At 46.3% G+C, this 13308-nt stretch overlaps 1 protein-coding gene across 3 annotated transcripts in view; it reads right to left on the reverse strand.

Annotated features, from left to right (window-relative positions):
• Positions 1-10563, reverse strand: part of ZNRF2 (zinc and ring finger 2) — a 69378-nt gene extending 58815 nt beyond the window's left edge. For all 3 annotated transcript variants that reach the window (XR_003761490.2, XR_003761489.2, XM_029070441.2), the window contains exon 1: positions 10093-10563. Coding sequence is in view for 1 of the 3 variants with exons in the window: in XM_029070441.2 (XP_028926274.1) it covers positions 10093-10561 (469 nt within the window). In the remaining 2 variants the exon portion in view is untranslated. The remainder of the gene's footprint in view (positions 1-10092) is intronic.
• Between the last annotated feature and the right edge of the window lie 2745 nt (positions 10564-13308).

Genomic DNA, 13308 nt, shown 5'->3' on the forward strand with positions numbered 1-13308 from the left:
GCTAGCAAAAGCACTTCATGAATATGACTACTACCCCCCCCCCACACACACACTCAACTTTTCAAATGGCCAGACACAATTACTGCTAATAGGGTCCAGAATCCAATCAGTGTACCAACAGCAAAGAAAACATCACTGAAACAAGCAGGCTGGGAAAGACAAGGGAGAAGGTCATATTACAGCTCAATACCCAAACAGAAAACAATAATTACTACAGTATTTATTAAAGACTTAAGTACTAAGTACTGAGGTAGGTACCAAACAAAAAATCTGACTAGACAAAGTGTCAGCCCCACATGGGGCTCACAATCTAAGAGGTAGGGCAAGTATTTTCCCTCTTTCTTACAGATGAAAAAACAGTCCATGGTCACAGCAGACCAGTGGCAGAGCAGGCATTAAAACCCATGTTTCCGGACTCCCAGTAGGCCACATTTCCCTTTATGATGAACCGGAACAGAACCAGAACACAAACAGGAAGGGCAGAATAAATATTTTGCCTATATAGTGAGGCGCCATCTCCATCAATATGGCAGAGCAGTTAAGCTGGGGGACAACAGCAGCACCCGGGAAAGACAAGACAAGGCTTTGAGAAGTTCATAATTCTAAGAGGAGGAATTGAAAACAGTCCCAAAGCTGAAAATAGCAAATGAAACGGCACAGCAAAGGACAGCTTTTAGCTGTGCATAAAGCCTCGAGGACTATGAGCTGAGGGTCATTTTTGTCAGCCACATCTAAACGAGGACCAAGTTAACTATCAGTAATGTTTTCAGATAATAAGGGACAACTATTATACAATTACACAGCAGGGAGCAATGAATACACAGCACACACCAAAAATAAGTAGTCTCTATCTACTTCCTCTTTGCATCCCCCGGGTGCGTGCCAACATGCTTAGCTGTTGAGCCAATATGAATATACTTCTAAAGGTAAGGCAAGTACCTAAGCAAAGAGGACTCTTCTCAGGGGCCCCTGAGCTATCAATGCTGCCATCAAACTCCATGGTGTCACTAAGTTTTAGGGTGGGGGTAAGAAACAAAGTCTGACTCAGGCGCAGTTGCCCGGGTCAGAGCTCAGGGGTAGATATGGGGCAGAGTAGAGTTAGGCCCTTAACGGGCAAATGGCACAAGGTTACAGACTAGAGACCTCCTGGTCTCCACCGCTACCAAGGTCTCTACCGTGGGATGGAGCATGAGAGCAAGGAGAGAGAGATTCTCTGAGCAGGCACTGGGTAAAAGGATGGCGTCTAATGAGCGATAATCTGCCTCTGCTCCAGTCTTCAGCCCGATGGAAAAAATAAATTCCTCACGACAGGGCAGGACCTAGGGAAAGAATCAGACACCTGAGGTTGGCAGCTGACACTGGGGGTAGGAGCACTTTTTAATCCCTGCTCACATTTCCACCTTCACCTTATTCTGCTCTACACTCCAACGGACTACACAGAAACCTACATGGAAAAACGAAATGAGACCACCTGAACACAGAGAGGAACACAAGACATACACAGAAAAATTCCATTTGGGGCAATCACATGCCAAAGATAAGTGAGCCCACTCATGGGTACAGACTTAAAAACACATGCATGCACAAGGATAGGCCTAAGGTCACAGTCAGACAGGCAAGTAGGGTCACAGCCAATGAAATTGACAGTAACAGAGTAAGTGAGACACAAGAGACAGCAACAGGTGAACAGAGAGATTAAAGTGACAAGGAATAATATTTTTGGTACAAGAGAAGGGGAGGGTAAGAAGGGAAAACAGGAGAAACACAAATAAAAAGGGATGGCAGGAATGTACTGAGACAAGGACAAAAAAAAAAATCCCATAAAACTCATTTCTCACCTAATTTGCTTTGGGGTGGGTGAACCAAGGAGAGGGAGGGTGGGATTAAAGCACTTAAATCCCAGCCAACTTCCTCCTCTCGGTTTCTGCCTTACTCATCTATGGTCCCACATACAGAAGCAGGAAGAAAATGTTTAATCAAAAGAGAAGGGACAGGAGAATATAGAGAATAACAGATGATTAATAAAAAAAGTGGGAGGTCAAAGAAACATTTCATAAAAGACTTTCACTTTTACTTTAATTACACAATAAACCTTGGCAAAGAAAAGAATACTAAGCAAAAAAATGAATCTGCTTTGGAAAACCATCTTAGTAGTGAAGGACGAGCAGCAAGAATGGAACCCAAATGCTTAGTACAATGCTTTGCACACAGAAGGCATTAAATACCACTGACTGACTGGAACTGTTGGAGAAAAGCTGTAGCCTATGTACATCCTCCTATTTGCTGGATAAAGAAATTCAGCCTCAGATTGTTACCTTGGCCTATTTCACCAATATTGAATTTCAACTGTTACCTGTTTCAGTGGTTTGGTTAGTCCTCTGGACTGTAAACTGGGTGTAGGTAGAATGTGTCTACCAACTCTGCTATATTATACTCCCCCATGTCCTTAGTACAGTGCTCTGCATGTAGTAAGCTCAATAAACACAACTGATTTGGAAAGTGCTCCAAAACACTCAGAGTATAGGTACAACTGTTGCAAGTTTCTGTAGTCTGCATTTAAAAACTCATGGAGAGAGCACGGGCCCGGGAGTCAAAGGACCTGGACATCTGCCACATGCCTGCTGTGTGACCTTGGGCAGGTCACAACTCTTCTGGACCTCAGTTCCCTCATCTGTAAAATATGCTCAACACATACAATTGATAGATTGGTGTGCTATTCATGAGCTTAAACTGGATCAGCAGAGTAGTACTGTTAGAATAATGCCAAGATGTATTCACAGGAATAAGAAATGTGAAGCCAGAATATTCTTCACCTGATTCCTGTTTTCATCAGACCCCTATTTATAACTAGTTTTGATTTGGACATTTTTGTTTAACTGATATAACCAGGTGACTCCTTGAAATCCCTCACAGTTCCATTATTTCCACAATTTTATTTTAACTATCAATTTCTCAAAAGACACAACTATCCATCTTTCAGGTAAGGAAAGGCACATGAGTTGGGTGTATTGGCAAAATTTTCAACTGAGTAAATCTTGCCTCTAATTCCTTTTTCTAGTTCAATTTTGAGAAACTATTTCCACCCCTACCAGGCTTTGCAGGTTTCTTAATCAACATGACCATTTCTTTTCTACAGAGAGGCGCATCTCTGTTGGAGGCAAGAAAGGTCTAAACCTTCTTGGACATTTTCAGTCATGGAATTTTACTTTTAACTCTCATTGCAATTTTTAAAATTTTCACATTTTTTGGTCCTCATGTTCACTAAAAACCCTATATCCTCCTCGGCTCTGGGCTCAATAACTTCAATTCATGTCATCATCATTTATTAATCTGCTATTGCGGGCAGTACCCTGGAGAACACAAAATAGAAGTAAAAGAAGCAGTCCCTGCCTTTAATGAGTTTACAATCTTGTGAGAGAGGCAAGCAGCCGCAAATTGTCAAATATACAGAAAATGGATATAAAGGATAAACATCAACAAGGCAACAAGCAAATATACATAGTGCAAAGGTGGATGATCAAGTGATAAGGACAAAGAGATAAGTAAAGAAGCAGGGAATGTGACATTTAATAGAGCTTTGAAGAGGAGAAACGATATTGACCACTTTCCATTCCTTTAAACCAATTCTGTCATTCTTCTAGACCCTTCCCAGTTTCTTTACATATTTTATGTAGGGACTAAACCTGAGCATTATACAGCAATAAACATGTGACCAATGCAGAATGTAGTGAAAATATTACTTTCTGAGTCTTGCATGTCATTCTCCGGGTACTACATCCATATTTCAGTAAAGTTATTTTACAGAGAACCATTTTCTTTAATTTGTTCATTTAGACACACAACTTGACACCGTCTTGGAAATATACTGTCCGTTTCCTACTTCGAGTTACACAATAAGCCACGCACATTTTCCTGTCGCATTTTGGACAGAACATCATTTGAGAATGAGACCATTCTTGGACACCGTGGGTCTATTGGATAGAAAACAATGCTGAGAGTGGAAAGAGTGTTTCTGTGCTTGCAGGCAGCTCTAACCAGGGCACATGTACTATAACAAGAGTATACTGTGAGGTTTACCAAGTACATAGCCTCCATCGAGAAAAAGAGTTGAATATACTTTCTGTAACAGTTTTTGGTATGATAGTTTTTAATATATTGACCTCTCCAAAGCACTTAATACAGTGCTCTGCACACAGTAAGTGCTCAATAAATACGATTGAAAGAGTGAATGCTAGAACTCATATGACTTCTCAGACGCACAGCGTAACAAGACGTATATTGGGTTGTTCACACCCTCCAACCTCGAGGGATTTTCTGGACCATTGTCTTCTCTTCCCAGGTCCCTGTTTATCCAGGAACCTAACCAGAACCATTGCAGATGGAGCTGGGACGTTCTGAGAGAGATGTAGCCATGGCATTGCTATGGGTCGGTAACAACTCGACAGCATAAGACGAAACAACTCCCCTCTTACCTTTCTTCCTCCTCCCCCCCAACCACAGCACTTACATAGTCCTAGCCTGTGGCTTCCCCTATTTTTATAACGGCTGAATTTGTTCTTGAATACTTGTCCAAAAGTCCCTATTTCCGGTGGACTCTATTCAGGTAATGACGATGTTATATTAGATGCTGCTTTCCAAGAACCACCTACTGTACTTGCCAACTCTTAAGTGATTTCCTAAATGTAGTTTGTAAACTATATACTGCTGAAAAACAGGCTCAGGAGGCTCGTGAAATCCCTCTCAAGTTGACAATGCCTCCGACTCCTGCCTACCCATAAAAATGGGGGAGAAATGTTGTCCTACTGTTGTCACGGGTAGTGATGATTGTGACTTGGCTGAATTACATTTTGTTACCTCCTATGACGTCCATTAACTGTTACCGCGTTATAAATTCAGAGTCGAAATTCTAGCCTGAACTGGTCACTACCAGCCTCCCAGCATTGACCCCATTTTAAGGTTAAACTTTGAACTATATAAAGCTTCATTTTTGACATGCCCAGGACAGGATTAAAAGTATCCAAAGAAGTGATCCTTGGGACTCAGTGCAGCAGTTGCCTCACTCACTAGCTGAAACTGCCAGTCAGGCCGGCAACTGCAGTTAAAGATTTCAGTGTCCGCTGGAGTTGCAAGGGGTGAACCCCTTGAGGGACCGGGACTGGGACTAAATTCCCACTTGTAAACCCACTCCCAGAGCTTTGTATAGTATTCTGCATAGAAAGGTTCTAATCTCAGCTGTGTGACCTATGGCAAGACACTTCACTTTTTTGTACCCCAGTTACCTCATCTGTAAAATGGGGATTAAGACTGTGAGCCCTATTGTGGGACATGGGCTGTGACCAACCTGACCAGCTTATAACCCAGCGTGCAGTACAGTGCCTAGTACATAGTAAACACTTAACTACCGTAACATAAAGTATACACACTATTCCTCCTACAATTAATTGTGCCTCCCCTTTCTGGTTCTCTAAGTCCCCACTACTGTTCTATTTCATGGCTGCTAGTTCTAGCAATCTTTCCCAGCTCTTCCACCTGCCAGGAGAAATTAAGAGTTAACTGAGGCTTTTGTTAACTACAGTGTAGATCAGACCTGCCCACTTAAGATCAAGATCTGCTTTCCTCTGGAGTGGTAGACAGAAGCAATGCTTTATTAGTGGAAATTCCCATGTACCTTAACGAGTTGGGGTTAAGTATCATGCTGTGTAAATTTACTAGCACGGTAGAAATGTGCATAAAGCCAACACAGCCCAGACTGTCAGTCATCCAGGACTCATTGCTGACACTATGCTCTGAACTGACCTCTAAATTTTTCAGGTATGGTATCATTTGTGGCACCCAGAGGGTGCTCCATTTCAAAATGGACCTTAGATTAATATTTAAGAAAGTGCCTGAACTTTTACACCATATGCAAGGATAAAATACCTATAGTACCACTACCCAGTACTTCAACAGGTACTAAATAACCTTTTAGTATCCTTCATCTAGGACATTCTTAAAAATGCAAACAAAAAAGATGCTGTCCTTTTTCTTACAGTTCTTTGCATGACATCTAAGAGGATTTGATTTACAAGTGCTAAATACTAATAACTCCACAGGTAGACAAAATATTTCCTCCTTTACCAATAAGCCATTTGTTACCTTCCCCTTGTTTACATGTTGACAGTTTCTTTAGAGAAATTTCCTTCAACGGTATGTCAGATCCACACACCTGGACTCTGTATAACACTTCTGAATGTAGTTACAAGAACAATTCAATCATAGCTTAATCCATTGTGTTCCAACTAACTGCCTCAGGCTGACACTGAAATAAATCAATTTATCTGAAAACAGGTTGTTTTATCAACTCAGTCTTTCAAGAATCACATCTAGAACTGTAAACAGGTGGAATGCTGTGCAAACCAAGGAGGCAGCTGAACATCAGACCACATGAAACAACCATTAAAGGATCAGGCCCAAGCAAGCTCAACCTAGTGAGAAGCAAGGCAAAAGCCACTACAAGTTAGTATCTTTCATACTCATTCTTGCATTTATGGTGTACAGCAGCAGGAACCCTCACTGAAGTTATCTGCAAAAATATGCTGCAACTCTTTACAGAATCAAATTAAATGAATATTTTAATCAGTTCATTCCTCTATGCATTAGTAGGAAGGCAGAAAAATTGAAGGATTTACAAGTAGATAAAGAAGGCTGAAAGCTCTATCCCTAAATGTTTTAAGACACTGGACTGCAGCTCTATGTAATTCTGAACACACTCAAGAAACAAGAGTATGCTATTAAACCAAGGACTTTGACGAATAAGAATCAGTCAGTTAATCGGGAACCAATTTTCATCAAAACCTTACAGGGCTGAAAGAAAATTTGACAAGCCCAAGCACCGGCTGGCAAAGCCTGGTGTGGCCCTCGTGTACCAAGTGGACCACCAAATCCTGCTGGCCTCCGGATAATTAAAACTTGTCCAACTCTGTTTTATCCTGCCTCTACCCCCTTCAAGTTTTCTGAGCAGCCCCAAGCTCTCCTGTGGGCTCCCACAGCCCAACTTGGGCCTCAAAGAAGAAACAGAGGCAGGAGGGCTGGATCTGGAAAGAACAGCAGCAGGTCGCATCTGAAAGCCACAGTCACACAGTCATATCTGAGTGCTTACTGTGTGCAGAACATTGTACTAAACATTTGGAAGAGTATAACCTCATAACAGACATTTCATGGCCATGGTCCAGCTCTCACCCCACCTCACATTTGTGAGCAAGCACACACACTTGAAAAAAAAAAATGCAGCCAGGGTCTGATCTCCTTGATAACTGACTCTGATCAAGTAGAGTTGGTGTTCAACTGCCACACCTGTCGTACTCAGGAGCATCCCTCTGCTGATACTAAGAGTCCATCAGACTGTGAGCCCATCACTGGGCAAGCACAGTCTCCATCTGTTGCCAAATTGTACATTCCAAGTGCTTAATACAGTGCTCTGCACATAGTAAGCACTCAAGAAATACTCCTGAATGAACTCTTGAGGTGAGAAGTCACATGTCTGCCTCCATTACTACTCTTCCCTCCCAGCAGCTTCACAGAGAAACTCAAGGAAAGGAAAAAGACCAACTCGTGAAAGAAAAAAAAAAAAAAAGACAACTGTGCTTAAGAACTTGCAGCAGGGAAAGAAAGAAAAAAGGAGGGAGGGGGATGAAGAAAGGCAGCCATGGCACAGGGGCTTAAAAGCCCAAGTGAGACCTTGTAGGCCGATGTCAGGAATCATCCCACTTGCTGAAAATCTCTGCGCTTCAGCCGAGATGAAGAAAACACAGTTGAGTGACACTGATGTCAAAATAAATTTTGAATGACAAGACAAAAAAACTCACCCTCTGAGAAATTTGCATTAAACCTATCTTGGTTTACCTTGAAACTCGCTAATATTAACATTTTTTCTATTACCTAGTGGTTTGACTGGCTTGCAATTTAAAGTAAAACTAATCCTTTAAACTGACCAAATTTACTGTACTCAAATTTCCCACAGCCATAGGATATTCGGTAACTTGCTTTCTCCAGCAATTTGCCTAATCATTAGCTCAATGAAATTCAGTACTCTTTGCAATTATAAGGCCAATAAAGCACTCCTTACCAAGAGTAATCAGAAGAAAAGCTAGAGAAAACAAAAAAACTATTAATCTGATGACTAAACCTTTGTTGCTCCTTTGTTCCAGTGCTTCCTTATACCTCTGAACTCTTGATATGTGCACACAGTTTTACCACTGTTTCACTGTATTAAAATTATGGGTTGACCACTCACCAGTTTTGTCATTAAACTATTTTAATTTCAAGTGGCCTCTGCCACTTATTTCAAGAGTTTCATTAACAGTGAGTTCAATAAAGTCGCTGGTTTACTTCTTTAGGCAACAAAGTCCCCCAAAATTGCTTTTATTGAGAAAATGATTCATCTGCTACTGATTAAATTGATTAACCTGCTAAAACATCAAAAGGTGCTGCATTCAAATTACTATTTATTTGAAAAAGATAGGACTGACTTGGAAAACATTTCAACTGGTAAAGTTATCACCAACTCCCCCTTCTAAAAATTCTATCAGGCTTTCATAAACATCCTTATCAAGGAAAAAAATAATCCATTTTCCTGAGAGGCACATGCAGCACATCAAATCCTTAAGTTTTCCATTTTGACAATACAATAAACTTTATGGCTATATTATGACCTTAAAAGGGTAGTCCCTGCAAGAAGAGGCATTTAGGGCTACAAGAATTTTCTTCTTCCAAATGCCTGAACTGAGCTCCAAAACTGTTCCTCTAGGAAAGGAACAGGCCTGGGTCAAAGTAGGTCACGTCACTTAATAGCTTTTATTTTCATTAATCAATAACTTCCCGTTTTCAAATTGCTGGAGGTCTATGTCGAAATGAGTAGCACCTGCGTTTAACTGCCACCCTAAGAGGTATTTTACTCTTTTAAAGTAGACTTTATGAATACATTATCCAATTAAAACCTAATTGTGCTTTTATGGGGTATTTGCATAGCTACCTGATTCCAGGCATTAAAAAAAGAAAACCCCAAAAGGGACTTTTCCCGTGCCTCCCCTCCACAATACCCGAATCCCTAGAGCCTGCACTGCTGTTTTTATTAGTGTGTTCTTTAAAACGCCCAAATGCCACCAGAAACATGTTTAGGGAACAGACCTCTCTAGACACCGGGGTATTTCAGATCGACCTTTGCTAACCCCGAGAGGGGAAGGAAAAAAAAAGAAAGTCAAATGGTACATTCAATATACAGTCCTCGAGGCTCTGTTGCTGCACAAGGGGAGCAAAAAGTTGATTGTGGCGTGAGAAGTCAGGGAAGCATGGAGTAAGCCTTTACTCGGTACAGTTAACTAACCCCCGTGGGGCCAGCCCGTCAGCTCCGATGGATTCCTGCAACAGCAAGGCTACTTCTTAAGGCTCACTCCAAAAAGGAAAAGAAGGGAAAAGGAAAAGAAGGGAAAGAGATAGGGAAATAGGAGACGGAAAAGAGGAAAGGGAGGAGGAAAAGAGTACGGGAAAAGAAAGGGCAGGGAATGTATCTGTTACCGATTTGTACACTCCAAGCGCTTAGTAGAGTGCTCTGCATATAATTGCTCAATAAATACTATTGAATGAATGAAAAAGAAAAAGAGAAAAAGAAAAGGGGAAAGGAGAAGGAAAAGGGGAAAGGAGAAGGAAAAGGGGAAAGGAGAAGGAAAAGGGGAAAGGAGAAGGAAAAGGGGAAAGGAGAAGGAAAAGGAAAAAAGGGGAAAAATGGAAAGGGAAAGAAGGAAAAGGAAAAGAGAAAAGGGGAAAAAGGAAGAGACAGAAGGGAAAAGAGGAAAAGGAGAAGGAAAAGAGAAAAAAGGAAAAGAAAAGGGGGAATTAAAAAGGGGGAAAAAAGGAAGGGAAAAGACAGAAGGAAAAGGAAAAGAGAGAAGGGAAAGGAAAAGGGAAAGAGGAAAAGAAAGGAAAGGAAAAGAAGAGCGACGGGGAAAGGAGGCGAGCGGCGAAGGGCATTAGGAGTCCGGGCGCAGGCGGAGCGGGGCGGGGGGCGGCCACGTGCGGGTGGGGTCCGGGTCGGGGGGAGCTGTGTGTCTCCCGTACCTCCAAACATGTGCGGGGACAGGTGGGCGGGCAGAGAGCCGATGACCAGGCGGGGCCCGCCGCCGCCGCCGCCGCCGCCACCGCCGCCGGCAGAACGGTCCCGGTCCCGGTCCCGGCCAACGCCGCCGTCGTCGGGGCTGCTGTTCACAGAGTCCTGCGAGCCGGAGGGGGCCCCGGCCGCGCCCACGGCGCCGCTCGGGAGGGGGCCCGAAGCCGGGGCGGCTCGGCCGGCCGCCGCCGCCGCCCCCGCCGCCAACGCCGCCGGGGTGGCCAGGGAGCGGCTCCGGGCCGCCGTCGGGACGAGCGGGGCCGGGCCGGACAGCGGGGCCGAGGGGCCTCCCGCCGCCGCCGCCGCCGCCGCCCGGGCCCCCACCCCGTTAGCGCCCGCGCCGCCCGACGGCAAGTCGGAGCCCGAGTAGGCCCGCGTGCGGCCGTTGGCGGCGGCCGGGCCGCTCTGCCTGGCGCCCATGGCCGGCCGGCCGGCCGGGCCCGGAGGGAGCGGGGCGGCCCGGGGGCGGCGCTCCTCCTGCGGGGGACCGAGGCGGCGGCGGCCCCTCAGCTGGCGGCGCGGCGGCCGCTGCGGCTTCCCATGGGGCTGCGCCAGGACCGGCCGCCGCCGCGCACTGCCGCCGCCCCGGGCCTCGGCGGCGCCGCCTCCTCCGCCGCCGCTGCCATCCTCCTCCTCCTCCTCCTCCTCCGCCCCCTCTTCCTCCTCCGGACGCTGCTACGGGGCTGATGGGGCGCTCGCTCCCTCCTTCCCTCCCGCCGCCGCCGCCGCCGGGCAGCTTAACGGAGAAGGCCCGGACGGGAGGGTGGGGGACGCGGAAGAACAAAGGCCGACCCACCCCCCCACCGCCGGACACCTTTCCCAGCCCCTTCACCGCAGATGGACTTTTAAAGCGGCGGCCGGCGTAGGTGCCTCCGCGGGGCCCCGGCGAGGTGATTGACAGGCCTCCGGCCCCGCCCCTCGGCTCTCGGGGTCCGTCCCCCGCCCCCCCCCTGCCGGCCGCCCCACGCTCATTGGCGGGCGCGGCCCCGTCCGCCGCCAACCAGGCAGCGGCCCCACCTCCTGCACGTGGTCTCGCAGGTCAACAGTGTCGTCCGGGGGGGCGGGAGGGGCCCGGCGCGCGGCAGGGGGTGTGATCGGCGCGCGGCAGGGGGCGGGTCCTGAGGGCGTGATTGGCGCGCGGGCAGGGGGCGGGTCCAGAGGGCGTGACTGGCGCGCGGCAGGGGGCGCCTCCTGAGGGTGGGATTGGCGCGCGCGGAAAGGGGGCGTGTCCTGAGGGCGTGGTTGGCGCGCGCCGACAGGGGGCGTGCCCTCAGTGGGGGGGGCGAGGCAGGGGGCGGAGCGTCCCTGACTTTAATTAGTCCCCTCCCTCCAAGCTCCTTAGGATAATAATGTTGACACATGTTGAGCGCTTACTATGTGCAGAGCACTGTTCTAAGCGCTGGGCTAGATACAGGGTCATCAGGTTGTCCCACGGGAGGCTCACAGTCTTCATCCCCATTTTACAGATGAGGGAACTGAGGCCTAGAGAAGTGAAGTGACTTGCCCACAGCCACACAGCTGACAAGTGGCAGAGCCAAGATTCAAACTCACAACCTCTGACTTCAAAGCCCGGGTTCTTTCCACTCAGCCACGCTGCAATAACACTACTCATAATAATGGCATTTGCTGAGGGCTTACTAATAATGTTGGTATTTGTTAAGCGCTTACTATGTACAGAGCACTGTTCTAAGCGCTGGGGGAGATACAGGGTCATCAGATTGTCCCACGTGAGGCTCACAGTCTTAATCCCCACATGACAGATGAGGTCACTGAGGCACAGAGAAGTGAAGTGACTTGCCCACAGTCACCCAGCTGACAAGTGGCAGAGTCGGGATTTGAACCCATGACCTCTGACTCCCAAGCCCGGGCTTTTTCCACTGAGCCACGCACCGTTCTAAGCGCTGGGGTAGATGCAAGTTCATCAGGTTGTCCCACATGGGCCTCACAGTCTTCATCCCCATTTCACAGATGAGGTGACTGAGGTGCAGAGACGTGAACTCTCTTGCCCAAGGTCACACAGCAAACAAGTGGCCGAGGCGGGATTAGAACCCAGGTCCTCTGACTCCCAAGCCCGGGCTCCTTCCACTAAGCCACACTGCTTCTCTTATCAGGGGCTGGTGGAGGTGGTTGGTGGTATTGTAATAATAATAATAATAATGATGATGATGATGATGATGATGATGACGACATTTGTTAAGCACTTACTATGTGCCACTGTTCTAAGCGCTGGGATGGATACAAGGTGATCAGGTTGTCCCTTTTGGGGCTCACAGTCTTGATCCCCATTTTACAGATGAGGGAACTGAGGCACAGAAAAGTTGAGTGACTTGTGCAAAGTCACACAGGTGGCAAGTGGAGGAATCGGGATTAGAACCCATGACCTCTGACTCCCAAGTCCGGGCTCTTTAAGCCACGCTGCTTCTCTATTATTCCAAGCGTTGCCTCCAGCTGCTGAATGCACAACGTAAATGTGCAAAATGAACACTCTTTGCATCTCTAGATGCGGAGCTAAACTGGTGATTTGGAGAACCCAGGAGCTATTTTGCTGACCCTAAGAGAGACCCTCAACAGAATGAGTTTGGGAAAGAATCGAAGATGGGAATTCACCTTTCCTTGTAGTTGAGGGTAAAAACAAAGGCATGCAGTATGCGAGTAGACATTATGTATGTGTGTATAATATATATATATAGGTTTGTCTGCTCCCCCAATTAATAATGCTGGTATTTGTTAAGTGCTTACTATGTGCAGAGCACTGTTCTAAGCGCTGAGGTAGATACAGGGTAATCAAGTTGTCCCACATGAAGCTCACAGTTAATCCCCATTTTACAGATGAGGGAATTTAGGCCCAGAGAAGTTAGACTGTAAGCCCGCCACTGGACAGGGATTGTCTCTATCTGATGCCCAATTGTATATTCCAAGCGCTTAGTACAATGCTCTGCACATAGTAAGCACTCAATAAATACTATGGAATGAATGAATGTGTGACTATATAGTCACGCTTAGTACAACCCTAAGGGATTATTTCCCATAATAGTCTAGCCATAATAATAATAATAATGTTGGTATTTGTTAAGCGCTTACTATGGGCGGAGCACTGTTCTAAGCACTGGGGTAGATAGAGGGTAATCAGGTTGTCCCACATGAGGCTCATAGTTAATCCCCATTTT

This window comes from Ornithorhynchus anatinus, chromosome 8, assembly GCF_004115215.2.
Source record: "Ornithorhynchus anatinus isolate Pmale09 chromosome 8, mOrnAna1.pri.v4, whole genome shotgun sequence".
Classification (NCBI taxonomy): domain Eukaryota; kingdom Metazoa; phylum Chordata; class Mammalia; order Monotremata; family Ornithorhynchidae; genus Ornithorhynchus; species Ornithorhynchus anatinus.